The 26,325-nt window shown below is 38.5% G+C and overlaps 1 protein-coding gene across 9 annotated transcripts in view; it reads left to right on the top strand.

Annotated features, from left to right (window-relative positions):
* The window catches only part of rnf220a (ring finger protein 220a), a 467,383-nt gene that overhangs the window by 373,943 nt on the left and 67,115 nt on the right, over positions 1-26,325 (top strand). For all 9 annotated transcript variants that reach the window (XM_059984135.1, XM_059984137.1, XM_059984131.1 and 6 more), the window contains 5 exons: positions 1,312-1,450; positions 14,481-14,577; positions 16,157-16,243; positions 17,640-17,695; positions 18,504-18,585. In XM_059984135.1, coding sequence (XP_059840118.1) covers positions 1,312-1,450; positions 14,481-14,577; positions 16,157-16,243; positions 17,640-17,695; positions 18,504-18,585 — 461 coding nt within the window. The remainder of the gene's footprint in view (positions 1-1,311; positions 1,451-14,480; positions 14,578-16,156; positions 16,244-17,639; positions 17,696-18,503; positions 18,586-26,325) is intronic.

The following is a 26,325-nucleotide window of genomic DNA, read 5'->3' as shown; positions in this document are numbered from 1 at the left end:
ACCATGACTCTCTTTATCGCAGTATAATAACTTTTCCCAATTGCAGACTAGTTAAATCAATCTACTTAAGTCTGATACATTCTTTGGATAAACTTACAATTAAAGATGTTTCGTAAGCTTTAATTTCATTCTTGTTTTAGGAGATATCTCGATATTCCCAATGTATGCAGTCCTACATTAACGTTTTCTCTATTTTTCTAATGAACCACAAAGAAACAGGACAATGCAGCTAGTCCATACAATTACCTTCCAAGAAATGCAGATTCCTATGTAAATTATTACTGCCAAGAGCGTAGCTTTTTGATTAAACTTCGATTGGGAAGGAAACCACAGAAAAAGGAGTGAAAATAAGAGTAGAAGATTTTTATTTGGTGTGGGGGCAGGAACATTAAAAAAAATTAGTTGTATTTCATATGAAAGCAGAACAAGCTGCTTTATTAGAAAGGAGATATTATGTATTGTGTAGTAAATGTAAGAAGTGACAAACTGGAATTTTCATTTGGGAAACCCTGTTTGAGGAAATTATAGTCTTGCACAAGTGGATAAATTACATATTGAACTGAGTCCAGTTGTTTCTGTAAAGAGCAGAAAGTAAGTAAATTGAATTCAACTCAATGTACTGAACTCTGATCGTAGTTTAAGCGTACGGCCCTATTCTCATTAGCCCTGCAGCCAAACAAATTTTCGTGGCAGCATGGCCCTAGCTTACTGCCATTGTCACTTCTGCAGCCCTTCCATAAAATGCAGCAGACTACAAGCATTCCTTGATCTGCAGGCAGTGGGAACAAAAGCCTTGCCTACAGTCAGCTCACAGATGGATTCAGTGGCCTTCTGACAACCTATGCTATTAAGGAAGCCTTTTCACTGATTATCAAATTCATCAGAAAACAAAGTTTAAAAAAAGTAAATTAATCTATTTTACAATATTAATAAATGTATTTAAAGCACATTAAATGCCAATTAATTAAAACATAAATATAAATTGAAGTAAATCCATCTTGAATGAAGTAACAGTAAATGTATCTACTCTATGGCTGTAGTAGAGCTGAAGGATCAGATATGAAGCGTATTGAATTTCTAATTCCAACAACTAGTGAGTCCACGGACACAGTGAGGGTCTGGTGAGGATGCATCTGATGTCCAGCACGTTCCCAGTTCCATGCTCTAATGTTCAGACATGAAAATCCTGAATGCATTGCCACACACATTGTAGTTAGCCATTGTGGACCTGCCAAGTAGTAACAGCAGAATTTCAGCCCAGTTAAACTAGCTAAAGCATGAATTATTAAAATGGTTTATTTTATTTTACAGAGAGATGGTTCTTACACAAATGATGATGAATCTGTGGACATAGAAAATGAGAGTGCAAGTGGGAACAGATTTGAAGAATATGAATGGTGTGGGCAGAAGAGAATACGCGCTACAACCTTATTAGAAGGTGGTTTTCGAGGTATGCAAAATTTTCAAGGTTTTATTCTGCGACTGTTAGCTAATCAAACTTTTATAATTATTAACTAAAATGTTGGTCAACAATGGTGATGGTCTAGTTAGCTCTAGTGGGAAGTAAAAATAAAGTTAAAGCAAGTTATTGTTTTTATTGATCATCTTCCCAGAACATCTTTGGGAGGTGGGTTGCTGTTTACAGACGTGACATTGCTTTTGAGCTATAATAACCTATAATCTAGTTTATTGATATTGTTGGTTCAGAGATTGTTGTTTCCACACAGTAGAAGTCTCTGCTTTGTTATGTTTATGTTTTTAAATTTTTAAAAATTATTTCTTAAAACCCTTACTCCTAATTTTGGTACCTGAACATTTATTTTTATCTTAAGTATGTTTAAGGCAATATTTAATCCTCTGGCTTGATCTACTGACTTCACTTGTAAGGTTTTTTTTGTAATAACTTAGCTCAATTCTATTGACAACTCCTCAACAAATGAATCAGTTCATGCCTAAATGGAGCAAGAACTATACAAAAGTAGCATCATTAAATTGCCAGACAAGGATTGTCTCTAACCATTAGGAGTCTTTACAACTTGCCCTTGATATTCAGTAGCCTAACCAATAAGCAAGCCCCTTTCATCAATATTTGGTATTACTATTGGTTTATTACTGTCACATGTACTAAGAAACAGTGAAAAACTTGTCATGCAGATCAGATCATTACACAGTGCATTGAACAATGTAAAACAATAGCAATGCACAATAAAGCGTAACAGCAATGAGAGTGCAGTGTGTGCGTGTGTGTGTATACGTACACAGTGGACAAAGCAGCTGACAATTGGCATCTTGTCCAACATCCTATATATTCCTTCCCTTTGCTGGCACATAGTGGCAACTTTGTCTACTTCTACAGAATGCCTAGGTTATTCTGAGCATTCTGTAGCATTTCCTATACTGCCAGCTCTTGCACCAAAAAGAACAAGACTTGAAGAAAACGGGAACACCAAATATTCTTTTTTAAGTCAAAACTTTTAAAGTATATCAATGTAATTTCATCATTACTCGGTTCCAGGTCCTGACATCTACGCCACATTGTAGTAGCATCTTCAGCAGAAGGACTGTAATATTTCAAGATGTGTAGCTCATTTACTTGGTGTTAGGCGATAAATGCTGTCGTCCCTACATTGCTACGTTTTAGCAAAATTAATATATAATGAAAAATTGGCTTATCTTTTAGGCATGTGTGTTAGGATTTGAGTACATCTTAACTTCTTTGAGCTGAAACAAGCCTTTCCTAGGAAGGGTGACATGGTGATAGTGCATTTAAAGCACCTTAAATGTCAGGTTCACAGCTCCAGAAAACTGCAATTGATTCAGATTCTCTGGTGCTGTCTGTGAAGTTTGCATGTTCTCCTGTAACTGCATATAGTTCCCTCCTGTTAGTCTGATTTTCTCCTTCAGGCATATTAGTGTAGTACCAGAGGCTGATGGAAGAATTGAGGTGTCTGTGGGCATGTGAGAGAGAATGGTTTGCAGCAAAATAATCAGGGCAATGGAATTGAGGAAATTCTCTTGAGGCATCGGCTCTGTGGGTTGAAAGGAAGCATGTAAATTTACTTTGAGAGAGCTAACAAGATGCCAATCAGGGCAGCTGCTTGGCATGCAAAACTTCATTAATAGAATAGTTCATAGAATAATTCTTGACAGTGTTTGACAGTGTTACCTGTTACGGAATTTGTTTGGAAACTTGAAGTGCAATTTCAAAGCTTGTTGTCATAATTTGTAACATTAAAGAGATGTATTATGGGTCAGAAGCTCAGAATTCTTCTGACTTTACTAAGTATTTCCATTGTCAAAGGGACACAAAGATAGAATGCTTTCCACATGCTTTGTCTTTTGAATTAGGATAAAACAGCCTATTTTATCGGCACCCATTTTGAGCATCCACTTCTTCATCAGTGAAGTACTATTATTCCAAGTTCGATTATCTCTTGGATGTTCAGTTGCAACTAAGCTTCATGAACAACACCACTCAGCACTGACAAAGCTTCATTAACAGCATCTCCCAGTACAGTCCTCTGACTAGAAAAACCAGAGTAACAGGCATTTGGGTTGTTATTGAATGTTCCTTTTCAAGTCATATACTATCATGAGTTGGAACAATTTTGCCACTTGATCGATATTACTGGGTAAAAATCTTAGAACGTGATCCCCTTATCTAAGTAGTAGTGTCGATGTACTACACCGCTAGTCTGAGAAGATACTATCTTTCAAGAGGAAATTAAAATCAGAAGCCTGCAAATGCTGGAAATCTGCAATGACAACTGGAGGCCCTCAACAGACCCTCATTTTTGGATAGAGAAGCAGTTAAGGTTTCATACCTATAATAGATATTGTCATCCCTCTTTATGCCAACCTCCACCTTCTTTGGAACTTGAAGCTGACTTGTTTTCTCTCTTTCCAAATTCTGTAAAGGGTTTTTATACTGAAACATTGATCTGCTGAATGTAATCTTTTAATTACATAGCATCTCTTCAAGGGCAGTATGAAGGGTTATTGTTACTAGAACAGACATTCTGTTTTGGAATTTAAAAACAAATTCTTACTTACGTATTTATTTCTTATCAGAAGTTAATATAGATTTTGTTAAAACATTAATGAATATCTTCTGTAGTTGCTGAGGATCGGCAAAGTCTTGTTCTGCAGAAAACTCTTAAGAAAGACCAAAATTCTGCCGGTAAATTTCCTTTAAAGAAATCTCTCAAATCAAGCCATTTGCTCATTCCTAATATTTGACCTTAACTTGACCAGTCCTGGGAATGTAATTTTAGTGAGGCTCTGCTTTTGGATCACTGAGGGCAGAATAGCTGAGAAATGAGAGCTTGTCAAACAAAATTCCCTGTTATCTCCCTTGTTTTACCTAAATGAGCTAGGGCAAGGAGCACAGTGTCTCATTTCAAAAGTTATAAAATATTAAAAAAGCTGTGTCTAGTGGGAGCTGCCAGGGGGATTGCAGGTACAAGGTCTGCGATCAATTTGTACCGTTTTTCTAATGAAAGCTACAGAGTTTGTGTCAGATGCGCTTCACGGCTGGGCCTGTCATGTCGGCCAGAGAACAAGTCTGTATTCTCAACTAGCCTGAAAGGAGAGGAGTATATACTTAGCAACATTTTCAAGAAACCACATCATGGTCTTCCTATTGGACCTTATTGTGTTGTTTCAAAATGTAGAAATTAATGTGGGAGCAGGAAAATTTGAACTCCTCAAATTTGAAGTATGAGCAGTTCTGGACAAGTAAAAAAAAACTTAAGCATATTTTTCAAAGAAAGTAATATACAGCCTCTTAGGGTGGAGTAATTGATTGGTGCCCCTGATTTCTGTGTTTGAAATGTTCTCAGAAGTTTTCCGTTTTGAGGGCTTTTTGTAGAGAGTGTTCATAAGGATTTTTGATTGCTTCATTTTTGTCATCTGCTATATAGCATCAGTGCCCAAGTTCCAAAATAGACCTGTGTAGCTATCCCAAGTTCTTACTGATGTGGAGTAGTAATTATGACTTTTATTCCCTCTCCTCAGCTCTTTGAATTGGTTTCACACACATTAGTAGCTATTAAGTAGCTATTTTCATGTGAGGATGGATAGGTTATGCCACAAAAGAAGTACTAAAATGGTGTGCAGAGGGAATGCTGTGTATTTATTCACTTAGGAATTGGCTAGATGGGCTGTCGTGATGTTTCTTGTTGATACACCAAGATGATAAACATGGCAGACAAACAACAGCTTAAATAGAAGAAGTCATAATATTTAAAGTTTTATTTGCATTTATGTCATGTTAATTTTTTTATTCAATGTATCATGTAATAATAAACCCATTTACCCCAAAATTGAATTTATACAGCTTAAACTAGGCTATCATCTTTAAATGATTCACTGCAGTTTAAAGAAAGTGACTGAACTGTAACTAACTGAGGCTATTTACAGATAGCAAACTATTGACACACTGTGGATGAAACTATAGTAACTGTGGAATGAACAAGGTGATAAGAAAGTAATGATGGCATCAGAAAATGTTTGACGCTCTGCTTTCATACCTGCTTTGTAATGTGACTTCAAAGCTGAGGGGGGGGGGGGGGGTTGTTCTGCCTGAGCAAGTCCCCACTCACTGCAAACCACTGACTGAGGAAATCTTTGGTTGTTATTTCGGCCTGAGCAGATGGGACTAAGTAGATTAGGTAGCGATAGGTCAGAGGCGGCCAGTTGTTCCCTTCTGTTCAGTTCCATTTAGGGATTTCGGGTCGATTGGCATCATGTGTCATTCCTCTAGTGATATCGCTCAGGTATTGATCCAGTCTAGACAAGAGCTGGAGGCATCGCAGAGAACGTGTGCTGCACCATGCATAATGTGATTGAAAGGCAGTTAAAATGGCACTGACCTTTTCAGGGAGGATTAGATTGCCTGCCAAGTCTGTTTAAAGCAAGTGATAACGCGTGGTAAGGAAAACTGTCCGGACAACTTCAGAGAGAGAGAGGGAGGCTGAGCAAAAATGTTTTACAGACCTCTGCTGGGCTTTTTGAAATAGCACTATATTTTCTATTGTAGAGATTTAAAGAGGATTGAAATTTACAGAAGTATTTACTTCAGGTTTTGGTCTCAGAAAAATGGGAGAACTTGCTGAAATCGTATAAAATACAACAGTGATGTAGTGCTTATAGTGTTTATTTCTAAATGTAGGGTATTAGCTATTTTAATAGTTAATGTTTGAGAAAACCTGTGCTTTTATTAATACTAGCTCTAAAACTGAGGATAGTTTCGGTTCTGCTTAGTTTTCTTCCCTCAGACTGGTGTGTAGCAGTGTAAAATACAGATTATTATGATGTGCTGTAGCTGATTTGCTAAAATCCTTTGTGAAATTCTGAGTTAAGGTTTCCCAAATTTGAAATTTATTGAACTTTGGGTTTTAAATTAGTTTATGTGTGAAGGAGTGGTTAAGATATTGAGCTAAAATCCCATTTTTGCTGTTTCTGTTGAGACTATGTTTCCTATCCAGGAATAGCAAATGGGGGAGACCTTGTGATATGTTTTTGATACTAACAAACAGTGATCAGATTAAATTTTCCTTAGTGAGGTGGATCGATTCTTGTGTGTCTTACCAGGTGAGATGACCTAATGTAGATTTATTTAGTAGAGGAGAAATCTGACACATTGTATATCAGTATATAGCTATGACAGAGGTCATAGTCAGCACGTTATATGGATAACCAATATTGAAATCTTAACAAGAGCTGCATTAGTTTTTGTTGCTGTGCATACAGTTGTTGGATTTGAAGTGTGCATCTCAGTATGGACTAATACAGGATCAGTACTGAATTGTTGAGTGATGCATGCACAGAGGGAAATAAACACGAATTTTCAGAAAATCATTGAAATTTCCAGCTATCTGGAAAGGGATTTCACAGATCCCTAAAAGGTGCATTTTGTACGATTGTCAAAGTTTTCCTCAATGACAAAACCCAAAAATACGCTAAAAGTTTCCATCTCCTACCCCCAACTTTTGTAGTTGCTTCCTTTTCGTTCAGTTGCGCTTTGTGTAAAATAGCTGCTTCATTTCATTTATTTGTTCATTTAACAATCATTGTATTTTGGGGTAATTTCACTTGACATGAGGTGCTTTGTCAGGAAAAAATGAAAAGATGTCCTTGACTTGCAGGTCTGATAATTATATGGTAGCAGGACATTGGATATTAGCTTTTCTAATTTAGGACTAAATTCAGACACAGCACAAAGGAATAATGTCATCATACTAACCATGCTTTGAGTGTGTTCCACATTCATTTGAGCATTGTTGATATATGTCTACCCACTTTGATTCTGTAATAGATACAGTACTTTGCAAAAGTCTCAGGCACACACACACACACACACACATATATATATATATATATATATATAGAGAGAGAGAGAGAGAGAGAGAGAGAGAGAGAGCTAGGGTGCCTAAGACTTTTGCACAGTACTATAGTAATTTTATGTATTGCTTTGTATTGCTGCCCCCAAAAAAACTAATTTCATGAGGTGTGATTGATGATAAACCTGATTCTGATATGGGTCTCTATTGTGGACTGAGAGTGGAAAGGACACAGGGAGAGGGGAATAGTGATTGGAAAGTGGGGTATGGAGGAGGGAGGGAGCGGGAAGCAGCAGAGAGACATGCTGTAATGATCAGTAAACCAATTGTTTGGCATCAAATGACCTTTCCTGGTGTCTCAGATTTGGGTGTGTCTGCAACTGTATTATCCTCCGCCCGTGGCACTCCTTCTTTGACGTCCTTCCGTGATGTTTCTCCCTAGCAATTCCCATCCTTTGTTCATGCCAAACTTACAAACTCTCTCTCTCCTCCTCATTGACGAGTACAGAACTTTCTAAAAGTCTTATGTACCCTAATATTTTTGCACAGTGCTCTATGTGGATGTTTGACAAATAATTTTCTTTCCATGAATGATGCTCCCAAAGAGGGCCTTGCAAAGATATTTAATTTGGGAGTTGGTTGGGGTGTGTGGTTTTGATCAGCAGTTGATAGGACAGGTGGATAGGTTAGCAGGAGTATTGTGTGGAAGAATGTACCCATCTGCACTGAGAAGGGCTCCTCAAAATCTTCAATAGGGATCCAGATAGGATGATGACTTGGATGATTACCTAGCTGAGGGCTGTTTTTTTAATCATTGCTTTAAATCTTTATTTTCCAAAATTACTTGGTGAAAACAGATGATTTTGTAATGTAATGAAATACTGGTGACTGGTATAGATTTTAACTGAGGCTGATAGCCATTTTTAAAAGTCAGTTTGCTTTCATTATGGCTAAATAAAAATAATGTAGCTCTATGTTTGTTTTTAAAAGTAATCTCAATTGAAGGGGGTCATTTGATATGTACATTTATAACTGTTTTCTTAAATGCCTTGACAACTAAACAGTTTACCAGTCCTCTTTGAAAGACATATAGGGAGAATGATCTAGTGTGGGACTAAATCACAAATAAGAGAGGCAAATTCCTTTCAAGAAGTGCATTAAGTAAATGAGTTGAGTTTCTGAGTTAAAAACAGCTTTCACTTTCTGCTTTTCCTTCATGAATTAAACAGCTTTTAAAATTTAGTTTTACACAATGCCATGACAATGTTTAGGTTTCACAATCCAATAATTTAAAGAAATATGTCCTGGTATACTCTTGCAAACCTGCTCTTCAAGAAACAGTAATTCAACCAAAATGCATAATGAATACTTGGGAGTCTATTGCCATAATATTAATAAATGTTGAAATTTCTTCTTTACACATGCAATATGTGATTGACAATGATTTGATGCCATCTTATTTTGATTTTATTTATTTATATATATACACACATAAATCTCCTCAGCAAACCTGACCAAACAAATCTTCTGAAATTGTCTCTTTCACGCATCTCTCTCTATACAAGTTTGAAAGTAATTGGCATGTTGTACGTCTTGCTAAACACACAGCTTGTGTGCATATAAGAACACACACAGTTAGTAGGCCTTTTGAGCAGCTTCTGATGGGGGCTAACTATATTTGACACACGGCAACTTCTTACCTCCACACCAGATAATTGCATTGTCAACTATTCAGCAAAGTGGCAGGTGACATCTGAGGCGATTGACTAGCAGAGTTGTTCTGTGTAGGACTGTCAGCTGTTCAATCAATAGAGTTTACAGAAGACACCCTGATTGCATCTGTAACTAATTTAACTTTGAAACCCCTAGCTCCCCTTTGCACAAAGTTGCAATTCTATTCAGGATGTGCACTGAATGGCAGGTGAAAAAAATCAATGACAGCTTTCTGCGGTCGTGCAGTCGTGGGTTTTTGCTCTGCATGGTTAACAAGCAGTCATGACTTCAAATCAATGAACTGATCAATTGATTAAATTAACAGTGATTTTCTTTTGGGTTAGCAGCCAGGGTCCTTGGATTATTAGTTGTGTTGTCTTTTGAGGTAACTTGCACTTATAAAATTTAAGGCTTATTAACAACTCAGCACTTGGAAATTCCACTTTCTCCTCTCTTTCAACATGTAATGTTAATTAGTTGGGCAGAAGCCTTGGCCTATTGGGATTTGGGATGTATTTGACAGGATTGGATTGGGTTACTGCAGCACAAGCCCTTTGCTTCCTCTCTCAGCAGTTCAGAAGCTAGTTAAGTAGTTCTGATAGGTAGAGGGTGATTGATGGGGAAGTTTGTCTCCGGTAGTGTCAGGGACTTATAGAGGTGTCATTCAAGATTGGCGCCTGAATTACTTGTCACATTCTGTGAAAGAATGTCGAAGAAACAAGGAACTGCTGCATTACTTTGTTTTTCTCTGTTAAATGACCCATGTCTTATCTGCTTGCTATTTGTATTGGTTGAAGGTTAAAAAGACAGCTTTAAGTAGGCAGCATTTTAAAAAGTCAGAAATTAAAGCTCAAAGAATTTCATTCCAGTTGAACATCTGAACAATATATTATAAAAATTGTATTCAACAGAGTTTGGTAAGATTCTCCTGTCTAGTGAAGTAGGTCGTCTGTTCATCCACCTCATAGCAAGAACTAAACCTACCCTGGAATGGTACATACCCTGGAATATTGCAAAAAATGTCCAAAGCAAATTAAAATTAAAATTTAGACTTCTGATAACTTCAGTGAGAATAATGCAGAATTTTGAGGATTGGCTGTACATTGGTGAAAAACGTGAAATCCAGATCAGTTGTGAGTGAAGTATAACTTGCCTGCCCAATAAAAGCAAGCTAACAAGCTCCACAGCAGAATTCCTGTATTGCAGTAACATGACTAGTTTCTGCAGTCCTTTTCTGATCATTTTGCTGTACCTCATAGCACTTCTTTATTCATCACATTTCCTGCTGCTCAGTTCCTGGTAATCTGCTTTAACAAGTAAGCAGCAGAAAAATATAATTGTTCTTGATTTCCCTTCATTTTAAACATTGAATAAAAATGGGCTAAGTTGAGAAGGGTGAAATTTGTAATGTTTTAATTCACCATTTCCTCAGTTCTCTCCTTTTTTGTCACCAACTTATAAAATTGTTCCAAGTGAATGACCAGTGATTGAAGATCAGTGGGATTCTTGCCCCTTCACCACATACGACTGCTCATTCCTGATGTACAATAAACCTTTCTCATATTCTACAAATGTAGATATTCGGTATTTCTTGACCCAAATGACAGTTACAACTGCAGATGGATTTCTGTTTCCTTATTTACTCCACAGAATGGTGGCATTGCTGCATGGCTGCTTTTGTTGTCTCGCCCTAATTTCATTGAGGTAATGAGGTTGTATGGCTGAACTAACCAGCTGGAATAAAACACTACTCATAGGTGAGGTGTGGGCCTTGATTAAGAAAATTTCTTTATCCAGCAGAAATTAGCTCCCCTAAATTCTAGAGCATATTCAGTGGCAAGAATGAGCATTGCAGAACGCACACCCTGATGGACTGTTTATTGTTGCTGGAGATTTTAACCACGTGAACCTTACTTCAATGCTCCCCAAATTCCATCAGTATGTGGACTTTGCAATGGCGGGGGGTGGGGGGGGGGGGGAAGAACACATCGGACCTGGTTTACACAAGCATCCCCAACGAGTACCGGGCAGAGCCCCGTCCCCACCTCGGTTACTCAGACCACATCTCTGTTATGCTAATCCCAGCATACAGACCGCTCATCAGGCGCTCCAGATCAGTCCAGAAGCAGGTGAAAACCTGGCCAGCAGGAGCCATCTCTGCTCTTCAAGACTGCTTTGAGCACACTGACTGGCACATGTTCAGGGAGGCTGCAACCGATGGTGACTCTACCAACTTAGAGGAGTACACAGCATCAGTGACCAGCTACATCAGCAAGTGCATTGATGATGTTACTCTGTCCAAGGTCATCACTGTACGCGCTAACCAGAAGCCATGGATGACCGTGGAGATGCGTGCGCTGCTGAGGACCCGTGACTCCGCCTTCAGAGCAGGTGACAAGGCAGCCCTAACAACAGCAAGGGCCAAACTGTCCCGGGCCATCAGAGGGGCAAAGCGTGCACATGCCCAGCTAATCCACAGCCACTTCTAGAACAGCGGCGACATGTGGCGCATGTGGAAGGGCAACCAGGACATCACCAATTACAGGACAACATCACCTGACTGTGCAGGTGATGCGTCCCTCCCAGATGTGCTGAATAACTTCTACGCCCATTTTGAGGTGGAAAATGACGTGGCGGTGAGGAAGTCCACCCCTCCTACAAATGACCAGGTGCTGTGTCTCACCGTGGCTGATGTGAGAAGAACCTTGTGCAGGGGCAACCTAAGGAGGGCTGCTGGACCAGACAACGTCCTTGGTAGAATGGTCAGAGGATGTGCAGACCAGCTAGCAGATGTTCTCACTGACATCTTCAACACCACCCTGAGCAGCGCCACCATTCCAACATGCTTCAAGGCCGCCACCATCATCCCTGTGCTGAGGAAGTCTTCAGTGTCCTGCCTAAATGACTGCCATCCTGTTGCACTCACATCCATCATCATGAAATGTTTCGAGAGGCTCGTTATGAGGCATATCAAGACCCTGCTGTCCCCCTCACTGGACCCCCTGCAGTTTGTGTACTGCTCAACAGACAGCGCCATTAACATCACCCTCCACCTGGCCCTAACCCACCTGAACAAAAAAGACACGTATGTTCGAATGCTGTTCATAGACTTCAGTTCAGCATTCAACACAATCATTCCTCAGAAACTGACTGGGAAGCTGAGCCTACTGGGCCTGAACACCTCCCTCTGCAACTGGATCCTAGACTTCCTGACTGGGAGACCTCATGTCAGTCTGGATCAGGAGCAGCATCTCCAATACCATCACACTGAGCACGGGGTCCCCCAGGGCTGTGTGCTCAGTCCACTGCTGTTCACTCTGCTGACCCATGACTGTGCTGCAACACACAACTCGAACCATATCATCAAGTTCGCTGATGACAGGACCGTTGTGGGTCTCATCAGTAAGAACGACGAGTCAGCTTACAGAGAGGAAGTGCAGCGGCTGACAGACTGGTGCAGAGCCAACAACCTGTCTCTGAATGTGAACAAAACAAAAGAGATGGTTGTTGTCTTCAGGAGGGCATGGAGCGACCACTCCCTGCTGAATATCGATGGCTCCTCGGTAGAGATCGGTAACAGCACTAAATTTCTTGGTGTTCACCTGGCGGAGAATCTCATCTGGTCCCTCAACACCAGCTCCATAGCAAAGAAAGCCCAGCAGTGTCTCTACTTTCTCCGAAGGCTGAGGAAAGTCCATCTCTGACCCCCATCTTCATCACATTCTACAGGGGTTGTATTGGGAGTATCCTGAACAGCTGCATCACTGCCTGGTTCGGAAATTGCACCATCTCAGATCTCAAGACCCTGCAGCGGATAGTGAGGTCAGCTGAGAAGATCATCGGGGTCTCTGTTCCGGCCATTACGGACGTTTACACTACACGCTGCATCCGCAAAGTAAACTGCATTATGAAGGACCCCACGCAACCCTCATACATACTCTTCTCCCTCCTGCCATCTGGGAAAAGGCACCGAAGCATGTGGGCTCTCATGACCAGACTATATAACAGTTTCTTCCCTCAAGCTATCAGACTCCTCAATACCCAGAGTCCAGACTGACACCAACTTACTGCCCTCTACTGTGCCTGTTGTCTTGTTTATTATTTATTGTAACACCTGCACTGTTTTGTGCATTTTATGCAGTCCTGGGTAGGTCTGTAGTCTAGTGTAGTTTTTTCCTGTGTTTTTTAAGTAGTTCAGTCTAGTTTTTGGACTATGTCATGTAACACCATGGTCCTGAAAAAATGTTGTCTCATTTTTACTAGCAGTTACGGTCGAAAAGACAATAAAAGTGACTTGACTTGACATTGTATGAAAGCTGCTGTGGAAGTGGACCTCAAAAATTTTAACATTTTTGTTGCCAGTGTTTGACTGGTCCCTGAGGCATTACCAAGTCCTAAGGTGCACACTTGATTCCTGACAAGGAATAACGTTGGCTGCCGGGACCAGTTATGAAGCTCATGTTACGATGGTGAATGGAGGTTCTGGAAGGTCCATTATTTTTTGATTCCACATTCAGTTAAGTAACATGTTACCTATTTAGTAGCAACCCCTTTATGAACAACAAACAATCTCTTAGAGCAATTCAGCGGGTCAAGCAGTATCTGTGGCAGGAAAAGAATTATCAATGTTTTGTGTTGAAACCCTGCATCTGCTTTTTTTAAATTTGTGTATCATATGTACCTTGCCATCATTCCAGGCAGGTGCCAGAGACTGTTAAGTGTTGTCCTGAATGACTTTGTGACTGATGCACACCTTGTTTGCTGTGATCCTTTGCGAATGACAAGAAGAATTGATTTTTGTGGTTTCTGCTTTGTGTCTAAGTGATATGCAAAGTATTACTCAGTTTTGTTCCATACCTGTTTTAAGATTTGTATAAAGTAGTTTTATTCTCCTTGTCCTTCCTCTGTTTCCAGCACAGCCAGACAATGGAAGGAACTTAATGTTTTTGTATTTGTTTATGACTCTGTGTCAGACCATTAGCTGTATTGTCCAAATGTGTGTATTGCCACTTGCCTTATATCAAAAATGATGTAAAGTGCACCATTCCCCAATGTGTAGATTGGCTTTCAGAAAGTAATTATTTGGTGTCTTTGTTTGGTTTGAAGTTGGCATTGAAAATTCAGAGGCGTACATAGAAACCAAGGAGATAATAAACATGACTTTATGTATAAAATGAATGGTTTCTGCTTGGTGAAGCAGGTAGCATTGAGCACATAATGGAACAATAAAAGTATGTTTTATGTTACAGTGCAGATCTGCCAAAATATGTAAATTGGTATGTTCTCCAAAATATGTAAAGTGTTATTTTGCCAATTATATAGAGAGAATTTTCTATTCTGATTTTAAACCATTGTTATATGTACTGTGTAGAAGCAGTCTTGTTTTCACCTTATTTTCCATCTTTGTTTTTGTTTTCAACATAGGATCTGGGTTTGTCACCTGCAGCAGTAAAGAAAATCATGACAGTGATGCAGATCTTGATGTGGATGGAGACGACACCTTGGAGTATGGGAAACCACAGCATCCCTTTTGTCAATAAATGCAGAGCTATTAAACTATGCCGGATAATTGATTGTTGCAGAACTGGCTTGTATTGATTTAAAATGTTCCTCTTTGAGGAGCCTTCTATCTTTTTTTAATATAAATAATTGTATTCACATTTCCCCTGCAGTGGCTTAATAGATTAAAGAAAAATAAGGAATAATAGGACACATCTTCACTGGATGCCAAGACTGGTGGTTTTCTGCTCAGACCACGGTGTTTCATCCATTGTCTCCCAGGTGCAACCTTTCATTGGTTAGTTGGTTATTGGCTGCTCAGGAAGTCAGTGCAGTTTAATACAATGCAAGAGCTTTCTGTTGACTCCCAGAATAGCTATGACTGTCACACTGAAGTTTGGTTGTCATAGCTGTTACTGTCATTGAAAGCCTATGGGGCTCTTAAAAAATTAATACTGTCTTCTAAGTGAGTGGATGTTTTATAATTTCAATACAGGTAAGTATTTTGAAACTTTATGGCTAAAAGAAAATAAGAATTCTACTCCCCTTTATACTCACAGTCAATTGATTCTAGGAATAAAAAATAGATTTACAGTTACAAAGCCTCAGAACTGGAAAACCTGTGGATGTTAGTCCCACCCAGAAGGATTCTAACGAGAGTCCATCGGTGCAGTGCAGGTGACCTGGGACCAGCGCTGTGAATTGGTTGCTCCACTTCAGCAATGTAGCTGGGAGTACAACTTTACACTCACAGGGCCAGTCCCTGGGTATCTGTATCAATAGACTTCCATGATGATCCAGAGAGGCACTATTAACATCCAGATTTTCCACTCAAATTAACTGTCTGCTAATTCTTAAGATGGAGATCATTACCATTTGTTTAATTGTGTGCTGAACCTACATGTTACACAATAGATAATATTAAAATTAAAGAAGATGACAGTTCAACCAACCTTTTTCTTTGTTTATTTACTGACCAAATAACTATTATGTCCTGCACTAATACCAAAGAAGAAGAATTTTTAAACTTACAATTCCTTTGTGCTGTGACGGAAAGAGACTGAACGATTTGAATAAGAAAGATATAAATCTCCTATTTGAAAATATTCAATTTTTTTTGTCACTCCCAGAAATTAACCACTCGAGTGCCCTTTATAGTACCAGATGAAAAATGAATATTGGCGCCGGGGGATGTAAATAGCGATGGAACTGTAGTTGCTATGGTGGATAATATAGTGATATAGAAAGATCTGCTTGAAGGCTGAAACTCCAAATGTTGATGGGTGATATGAATGCCAACACAATCTAATAAACTATCTGTTGTAGCTGGCATTGTAAAGATGGATCTAAAGATTATTTCATGGTCAACTGAAATGTTGCTTGTCCACGTTACCATCAATCTTACCTTTGCTGCTGTAGCTGTTTGTACTATGATCATAACTCAAACAGCATTGACACAAAATATATTTCTCACGAATAGAACCAAATATAAACCTGTTTATATAAGGGTGGTTTTTGAGGTTAGTAGGAAAGTTTCACAGTATAAAGATGAAGTCTCTGAAATTCTTTTGTAGTGGGCCATTTCTTTAACTACTAAACAGATACACAGAAGCAGATATTATACCATGCACTGGAGAAGAACCAGGGGAGGCCAAAGAGAGGGAGGCACTACGTGGAGCTGTGCTAAAGTAAGTAGAAACACCAGTACTATTTTGTTCCAGTTGAAATATGGTCATGGCGTATTATTGGGGGCTTTTTAGTTGTTTTCTTTAGGTATATTTGTCTTTTTTCTAATTTCCAAATTGTATCATGTGACTCATGAAATGAACAATTAAGTAAGACCATAGACCATAAGACAAAGGAGCAGAAGTCGGCCTTTCAGCCCATCGAGTCTGCTCCGCCATTTCATCGAGCTGATTCAATCTCCCCTTCAGTCCCATTCCCCCACCTTCTCACCATAACCTTTGATGCCCTGACTACTCAGCTACCTATCAATCTCTGCCTTAAATACACCCAATGACTTGGCCTCCACTGCCGCCCGTGGCAACAAATTCCACAGATTCACCACCCTCTGGCTAAAAATTTTTTTTTGCATTTCTGTTCTGAATGGGCACCCTGCAATCCTCAAGTCATGTCCTCTTGTACTAGGTTTCCTCCACTATGGGAAACAACTTTGCCACATCCACTCTGTCCATGCCTTTCAACATTCGAAATGTTTCTATGAGGTCCCCCCTCATTCGTCTAAACTCCAAGGAGTACAGTCCAAGAGCGGTCAAACGTTCCTCATATGTTAACCCTTTCATTCGTGGAATCATTCTAGTGAATCTTCTCTGAACCCTCTCCAAAGTTGCAAGGTAGTTGCAAAGTTGTTCACACAGCGAGTTAGTATGTGAAATTAAAACATCACATTGCCTAATATATTTGTTGAGATTCAAATTCATAAAAAGCATGTTATTTATAAAATGTCATAAGAGGATAGGAACACTTCCATGCAAGTCAAGCAACATCTGTGGAAGGGAATAGACAGTGGATGCTACAGGCCTTGGCCTTTCATCAGAACCGGGAAGGGGCCAGAATCTAGAAAAAGAATGTGGGGTGAATGGAAGGAGTACAAGTTGGCAGATGATAGGTGAGACCAAGTGATGAGGAAGCTGGGTGGATGGGTCACCCGCCAACTTGATTTCCTTACCCTCCCCCCACCATCTCATTCTATAATTTCTTCCCTTCCCTTCAAGTCCTGATGTTGACTGTGTCTGATTTGCTGACTTCCTCCTCCAGCATATGTGTGTTGCATTACTCTATTTTGAGTACAGAAATTGAAGCATGTCTGCTAAGTCACCATTTGTTTCAAATTAATTTATGCCTTACTGATTTTTTTTAGCGAATTAAAATATTTATTACAGGGATAGAGATTGTTTATATTCAGTGATACATCCTTCTTTTGTTATATTGCTCCAAAAAACCTGTAACCCTCCAGCAAACACTCATAGCAAAAAAAAGCATTAGCTTACATTGCTGTTTCTGTCAATTATTTCATTTGTATTTAATAAGTATGATATTAATCATTGTATATTCTTATTGCAGTGGTGGAACTCCAAGCAATAGAATAACACCGGAATTTTCCAAATGGGCCAGTGATGGTAGGATGAAGCTTTGACTTTAATAGGATTTGATTTTAATACTTCCTCTGTTAGCTGTGCTTATAATGATCCACTAAATTGCTTTGAACTTTTATAGCATCCTGAGTTTTAAAATCAGTCTAGAAATTGACTGAGTTTAAATGATAGCCCATGAGAAATTGCTCTGTTTGTGGTGAATAAGGGTTGAGAGAAAGGAAAATGCTCAGCATGTCAGGCAACATACATGGAAAAAGAAAGAGTGAACACTTCAGGTCAAAGGCTCCATAAAGCAGGAGAGTGGGATCTGGAAAGAGTATGGGAAACAGAGAAGAGCTGGGCACTTTCTAATGAGATCCAGTAGAGATTGAGAGAGATGAGATTGAGTAGGATAGATAGAGAGAGAGGGTCTAGTGAGAGCTGGTGCTGAGAGGAAGAATGGGGTCCAGCTAGTGGCAGAGGGGATAGGGAGATTCATCAAGGACATTGTGGAGGAGATTTTGATGAAGAGAGGGAAGCATCTTTTATGTTTGATGAATGTTGTTAAGAGTACAATATTTTAAGCTTCAATTTCTAATAAAATATTTCAGGTTAATGAGTAACAAATTTTTATGTGTTTAACCAATTAATTCTTGAGCACTGCAATGCAATCAGCATTTAACAGTAAAATTAATGGCAAAACTTTTTGATTTCTGAGTTTTCACTTACTCAATGTGTATTCCAGTGCACTAAACCTTGATCACATTGAACACCACATCTCTGGTGTACGAATTTGTATTTTTGAGAAATAGTGATATAGTTCTTGGACTTTTTACTTATGATTTCTTTACAGAAATGCCCTCAACAAGTAATGGAGAGAGTGGAAAACTAGAAATGCAGACACAGAAGACATGTAAAAACAGCGAGATTGAAAAGTAAGTGCTTAATGTATTAACTGAGTGGATCAAGATAGTTTCTGTACTTATTGACTCAAAACAGAAAGATTGCATTTCTGTTACCTGCAGAAACAGCTTTTAAATTGGTTAGTATCAGTGCATTTTGAGGGGTGAGTGGATAAATTGCATAGGAATTTCCATTAATCTATTGTATACTTCTCCTACCCTAGATTCCTGTTTTATAGGAGAGCACTTTATTTACCTGGAAGCTATTTTTCCAGCCCTAAATTTCTGCTTTGCAGAAAAGCAATTTATTTACCTGGAAATTCATGGATACTGCTTTTCTTTCAGCTAATGGCATGAAGCAGTTATTCCTGTGTCATTTCAGATGGAAATTTGAAGAGTCACCTTCAGACATGAATCACGTTGGGGTTCCCAATACAATTTCTGAAATTCCCCCAGAATACTTTGGGCCTCCTAGTGCCATGTGCCAGGTTGAATTGGGGTAGCTATCATTTATATCACTTTCTTCCCTTTAATCCCAAGAAATTCTTCCCTCCTTGATCCCCTGCAATACACTGACCATCAGATCTACCAGAGTACTGCAACTAACTGATCTGTTGGTACAACACACACGTTTCTGCAGACTTCTAAGTGCTTTCTGCCTCCAAGTTACCCCAATTGTTTATCACTAATGTGATCTGATTTCATCTCCCATTTTTTTTTGGCCTCTCCCCAGTACCAGAATATTCTTGGCTCCTTCTCTTGGGTATGGAGGGTCAGTCAGATTTCTAGATTTTAGAATTTGAGATACAGCCAAATGAGCCCATGCTGCTCAATTACACCCATGTGACCATTTAACCTACTAACCCATACATCTTTGGAATATGGGAGGAAACTGGAGCACCTGGCGGAAGCCCACATAATCACAGGGAGAACTAACAAACTCCTTACAAACTGCGGCAGGAATTAAATCTGGGTTGCTGGCACTGTTATAGTATTATGCTACTGTGCCACTCCAGATGTACGGAGATGATGGGCTATTTACAACATAACCCGATGTACTGTTTGGGGAGGGGAGACCTGTACAGGCCAAGTGATAGTACAGAAGAACAGGGTGCAGTGTCTTTTAGGAAGTTTCTGTGCGGTGGTGGGAGAAACTTAGCATAGGCTTGTATATAGTCCATAAGGTATTCCCATGATATATAGGATAGTACCCAAGATGGTATGTGTGAGGAAGAAGTTGCAGAAATAAGTAGCATCACAGCAGACATTTTTAGAGAGGACCACACACTTTTATGATGCATGTTTGTAAATCCAAGAAGCACATGAAACAAAAATGGTAGGCTGCAGGTGAGATTAGCCAAGTACGTTTGCGATGTTGTGGCAATAGCAGACGTGGTGAGAAATAATGTAGGAACAGGAAAGATATAAAAGGAAGAAAAGGGGTGAAGTAGCAGTATTGATAGAGGGGAATATTGACATTGTTGAAGAGGATATCATGTAGTCATCAAACACAAAATCAGTCTAGAATTCAGGGAAAATGGAACTGTGATTATACTATTGAAATTTTCATATTAGATATTAGGCAGCAAATTTACGGGTAAATTGAAGAGACGTGCAGAAGACTAATAGTAATGGTAATCAGGGAACTCAAGTGTTTTAGTTTAGATTGAGATAACAATAGCAAAAGAGTCAAAGGGGAAAAGGGTTTCTGAACATTTTGATTGATCCTTTTATAGACTCCAGTCATGGCTGTCTGTGAGATAGGGCCTTAATGGTTAGGCTTCTGATTTTTCTGATGAATATATGAGTGTCTTGGCTGTGAGTGAGTTGATGGGTCTCTTGCAAGGCTTCCCTTCATTTAGATCATGGGTTTTCTATTTGTCTTTATTCTTCAGTTGGTCCTTCTGTTGCTTATAGTGTATTTTCTATCATGGAATCTCCTCATCAGGAATCTTTAGCTTTTATAATTAGCTACAATGTAAATAAAAGTGATTTAACAATGTCTACAAAAGTTTTGGAAAGTTTTGCGTAACAAAGTTTTGAAGCAGTCTTTTACCTATCATACATCAACCAACTCGTGTTTGGTCACGAATGGTGTTGCACAGCATGTGAGAAGCTGAGCTAAATGGAATTAGCATTATTTAGGTCTGAAAGTCCAGTAAGTCTTGCCAACTGAGAGAAAGATGTAAAATTAAATTAAATTACTGTAATTTATTTCTTTTTAATTTATCAAAGATGATTGTAATAATTAGAAGCATTGTACACAAGGAAAAGTTTCTTGCTAAAAACATCAGTTTAAGAGTATAGAGAAAATTTACAAGGATGTTGCCGGGACTGAGGACCCGAGTTGTAAGGAAAGATTGAATAGGTAAGGACTTTATTCCTTGGTCTGTGGAGGATTGAGGGGAGATTTGATAGAAGTATGAAAAATTATATATAGGGTAAATGCAAGCAGGCTTTTTCCATTGAGGTTGGGTTGGACTACAACCAGAGGTCATGGGTTATGGGTGAAAGGTGAAAGGTTGAAGGGGAACATGAGGGGAAAATTCTTCACTCGGAGGGTCATGACTATGTGGAATGAGCTGCCAGTGCGTGGTGTATACGAACTTGATTTCAATGTTTAGGAGGTTTGGCTAGGTATGGAGGTCTATGGTCTGTGTGCTGGTCAGTGGGTCTAGAGACCATTTAAATGACTAGCTGGGCCAATGGTCTTGGTTCTGTACTATACTTTTCTCTTACCCTGACTCTGTTCTGATTGGCAGCATTTACTAATGCACTTCCAGTACTGAGCTTGCAAGTTCCTGAAAGCAGTGACTGTTGCTAAATGGTGGCAGTCAATAGATCAATTATCAGGGTATGAAGTGTAAATTAGGCATTTTTATTTCAATCAGTCATTTCTAAATAGATTTTGTTTTTGTCTTTGAAAGTGCCTGGTTATTATCTTATGCAAGTATTACTGAATGAAATAATAATTGTCATGCAGTTTTAAAGGTTCTCAAAAATATTCCATCACTTGAATGTGCTTTTAATGCAAATATTTAAATGTTTAATTTTGCTTTGTTGGTTTTATTAGCATTAGAATTGATATTTTGATGTAGTACCATATTGATATTGTTTGTTGTAACTGGAGTATTTATTGAGCAACTTTGACAAAATTTAATCGAAGTTTGATTTTCTAGTTTAGTGGTGGGGAGAGAGCACATTATTTTATTCAGCCGCCTGGTGAATTAGTGCATCTGCATTAAATTTAATAGCTAAAAGTGTTGTGTAATGACAACTGTATGTGGGAAATGGTTGGTGGAGTAGGGAGTAAAAATGAGGCTGTAGTCAAGTGACCATAAGGACAGTGAGTAGAAACAGACAGGTGTCTGATGAAGGATACAGGGGTACTTGCACCCAAAAGATCAACAACAGATATTTAGCTTACATCTGGACATTAGAGATGGGCAGAATTTTTTTTGGGGTTGTGCTACATCCAGAATGTTCATAGCTATTATTTCATGGTAATTTGAAAGACTTGATTTTGTCTTGTAATAGAATGCTACTTACTGATGACTTTGCTTTTTTTTCTTGTGCTTTCCATCAATATTTTCACCTTCATCTTATTTTTCTAGAGAAAATTAGCTTTTAAATTTATTTTAAGTTAATGAAATCAAGTTTTATATTATAAGACTAATTGGGAAAATTCTATTGAAGCATTGTAGATCGAACATTTTATCTAACTGGTTTCATATATTTTCACGATGATGTTAGACATTATTGACTTAATCGATAGCTACTTGAGGCTAATTCAGGAACTTAGTGCCCTATTTAGTATGCAGTGGATTCTGGTTAATTGGGACATATTGGAATCTGTACATTTTGGCCCAGTTAACTGAAGTTTCATGGAAATAGTTAAAAAGGTATTTTAAAAAAAGACAAACTACCATTTAACTGAGTAATAAGTTATATACTTAAATGAAATACCAAATAAATTAGAACACTACCAATACTACTCAATGCTATAAAATTGTGTATTAGTATGTAATAGTTATCAACAGAGGAATTCATTCAGTGCACACTGCCATGTTCTTTTAATTGATCGTAAGTTAACAAAATCAGCACAGATACTTAGGGTAATTTTTTCGGCTAATGCAAATTTTTTCGTAGCATCTTGACAAGCGCCTGAAAATTTTTTGGAGTCAAAATAAAACGCAAAATTCATCAAAAATCACTGCTTTTGGAATTGATGACTGTCGGCCTAATGGATAACATAATACAAGTACACGTAACGTAACACTGTCTAAAAACTGTTTGCTCTAAGCACGGCATAGTGTCCAAGGGCCACACAATTGCACATGACTGATGCTAATTGGAATCTGTTGGGCATCAATCTCCTGTCCCAATGAATGGCTGAAGGGAATCCTGGCTGTTTTCTCGATTAGTTTTTGTTCTTTAAGTGTTGTCCTAACAAGCGGCTGCCCTGATTAACCGACGGCCCAATTAATAGAATCCACTGTATATGGTTTTCCATTTACTGAGATGCATAGTTTTGTTTCCTATTAAAGTGAAAAGGTGTTTGTAAACATACTAAATAGCTAAGATTGATTATTTAGTTTATTTTCAAACTGGCTTCAAGGTGGAAGTACCTCTGTCTTCTATCACTTTCCAATTGAAATTGAGTTTGCTGTTTAGGTAAATTACAGGTATAGCTCATTCACTCACATTCTATAGGTTCTGTATCTGTAGTCAGTCCATTCTCATTCCAATACATTCACTTCTTTGCTATACCCACCTGCCCCTCCTCTTTGTATTCCCTCCACAATCCATCCATAAATCATTTGTCTGGATAATTATATTCACTTAACAGTAATTTGTACAAAAGGGAAATTGCATTGTGAGTTTCATAATGTATGAATGGCCTGTGGCGCATTATGCTGGTGAAATTTTATTTGTGTTCAAGAAAACATATAAATTAAATACAGAATGTTTTCAGCTTTTGACTTGCTGTATTTAAAGTCAAATGTTAATGGATGAATCAGTTCAATCTGTACTGATTCATAAAGTGCAATCTATGAAATACATCACTTGTAATAGGAATTTACAGCTGTAAATTTTTTGAAGTTAACCTGAGTAAACACAATGATTTTTTTGCCATTTCTGTTCAGAGAACAGAAGCATTAATCAGTAAACTCAAGTGGAATCAACTGTATAATTAATATGAACACCAATCTGTCAGGGTTTGATACAAGTCACCTAAAACAAGAGTATTTTCCACTTCTGAGTAGTACTACCAAGGGAACTTTAAAAAATACGTAGTAGTGGATTCTGGTTAATTGGGCCATCGGTTAGTTGGGCAGCTGATTATTTGGGACAACTCTTAAAGAACAGAATTAATCAAGAAAATTCCTGGGATTCCCTGTGGGCAGGAGATTGTTGCTGAACAGGTTCCAACTAATGCCAGTTGCTTGCCCTTGTGTGGCCATTAGATGCTGTACTTTGCTTAGGCCAAGTAGTTTTAAATAGCATCAGTTGCGTATGTTTGTATTCAAAAATCGGTGGTTGTTCTCACTGATAATTGATGAGAAATAAGCAGTATATCAATTCCAAACTGCTTTGCTCACTGCAGTTTCAAGCATTCAGGCTTGGAGATGCCACAAATGTCTGGAAGTGAAAACGAAACTTTTACTACTATGAAGATTTGGAGGATGCAGTTGTGAATAGCATTCTGTGAAGGCAGTTCATTATTTGCACTAGGTGCTTGCACTGATTTTGTACTTTGGATTAATTTGTCCATCAATAGCTACGGTATTAGGAACCAATGGAACTGTAGTACTATTGGTAGTATACTAATTTGTTCTGTATTTCATTTAAATGCATAATTTGTTACTCAGTTTCTCATATCTTTTGATGATCTCCATGGAACTTCAGCTAATTGGGGTAGCTGCCTATTTGGGCCAAAAAGGTTCTGATTCCTGATGTGTCCCAAATTAACCGGAATCCACTGTTAGGATTTTATCTGCAGTGACAGTTTTTTCTCTGTACTTTTTCATCTCTCCTTTCCCTCAAACATGCATGCAGGTGCACACACAGATGAGTGGGTCTGTTAGTCTGTCAAAGCCTACAAAAGTTTGGACTGACTGTTGACTTGGGACTGGTTTGAACTGCCTAAATTAATATTGGGGTCATACTTTAAAGGCCATGGCTCTGGGACCAATGGCACCTAACCTGGGGGAGAAAAAGTGGGTGATGATGTATGCCTAATGTGGCAGCAAGAGACCTTCAGTCAAGATTGATTCATCCTGGGCCAATATAGACACTCTGCAAACTGGGAGACTACTGCTGGCATGATGTATGATACTAAGTGTTTTAGCAAGTCAAGGCATGAATCATTCAAGATGCTGTGTGTCAGAGTTAAAGCAAACAGTTCCTGGCGCTTGAATTCCTGTTGGAGTCAGTTGCATTATGAGGAGTGTATGAAACAGACATGACGTATGAATGTTTATTTAATAATTCTCTAATATTTCCAGTGTGGCTAAGGCTTGTCCAGCGGGGAGTTATAAATCAGGAATAGGAGGCCATTAATCAGGGGGAATAAAATGGAGCGACACGCTTGCAGCTGCTACGAATGCAGGGGTTTTAATATTCATCTCCCAGCCCTCAGTGAGGCTGGCTTATGTACCCCTGGCAAGATAAATGGGACCTACAAGGCCGCCAATCTGATTGTTGCCAAATTTCATGCTTGCTTGAAACAACAGAAGAAATTTCAGTGTAGTTCTGGTAATTGAATCTGTCTCCCAATATATACATATTGATGCATAGTCTCTGTAATTTGAAGCATGCCTTTTTTAATATGCTCTTCTTACTAAATTTAAGACAAGGGATGATATCTTTTTTATTTTACTTATGTTTTCATATATCATTTGTAAGTTATAAACAGCAAAAACTCAAGGCTACAAAGTATCAGTTGATCGCTGTAGCAAATTTTAAATCTCATGTATTTCTAAAACGTTGGCTGCAATACTTGCTTGCTTTCAGGATTATTGAAAGTCCACTGAATATTTATCTCACTTGAAATGTATCTGGAATTGACTACTTAACATTTAGTTTTATTCTCTGAAATTTGTAATTAATTTCATTTTGTACTACTGTAGTTGTTGATGAAACCTAGCAATATTCCAAATATTTTGTGTGGGATTTGTAGAGCTACATTTCTAAAGCAAACTAATAATTTCATTTGTCACAAGTGGTACTGCACATGCTGGAAATCTAGAGCAATACACACAATGTACTGGAGGAGCTCAGCAGGTCAGGCAGCATCTATGGATGGGGATAAGCATTCAACATTTCATTCCTGGTGAATGATCTCGGCCCAAAACGTTGACTGTTTATTCCTATCCATAGATGTTGCCTGACCTGCTGAGCTCCTCCAACATATGTTGTGTATCACTAATAATTTCAGCTAACTTTATACCGAGTTAACTTTATATTTTCAAAACCCAGCATTCATGGTGGCATCTTCTACTTTTCTAAGATTAATTCCATTGAGGCATCAGCCACAGGAGATTTCAGGATCAAAATCAGCTTTATTATCACTGACACATTAGGAAATTTGTTGTTTGGAAGCTACAGTACAGTACAAGACATAAAATGATTATAAGTTACAAAATAAATAATAGTGCAAAAGAACAATAATGAGGTACTGTCATGGGTTTGTGGACCATTCATGAATGTGATGGCAGAGGGAACCCAAAGGTAACAACACGAAGGGGGCATGTCCCAGTTGGTGAGGGT

Source organism: Hypanus sabinus, chromosome 11 (assembly GCF_030144855.1).
Source record: "Hypanus sabinus isolate sHypSab1 chromosome 11, sHypSab1.hap1, whole genome shotgun sequence".
NCBI classification, from domain to species: Eukaryota; Metazoa; Chordata; class Chondrichthyes; order Myliobatiformes; family Dasyatidae; genus Hypanus; species Hypanus sabinus.
The sequence above is the reverse complement of the archived record's forward strand: the minus strand, read 5'-3'. Positions and strand labels throughout refer to the sequence as shown.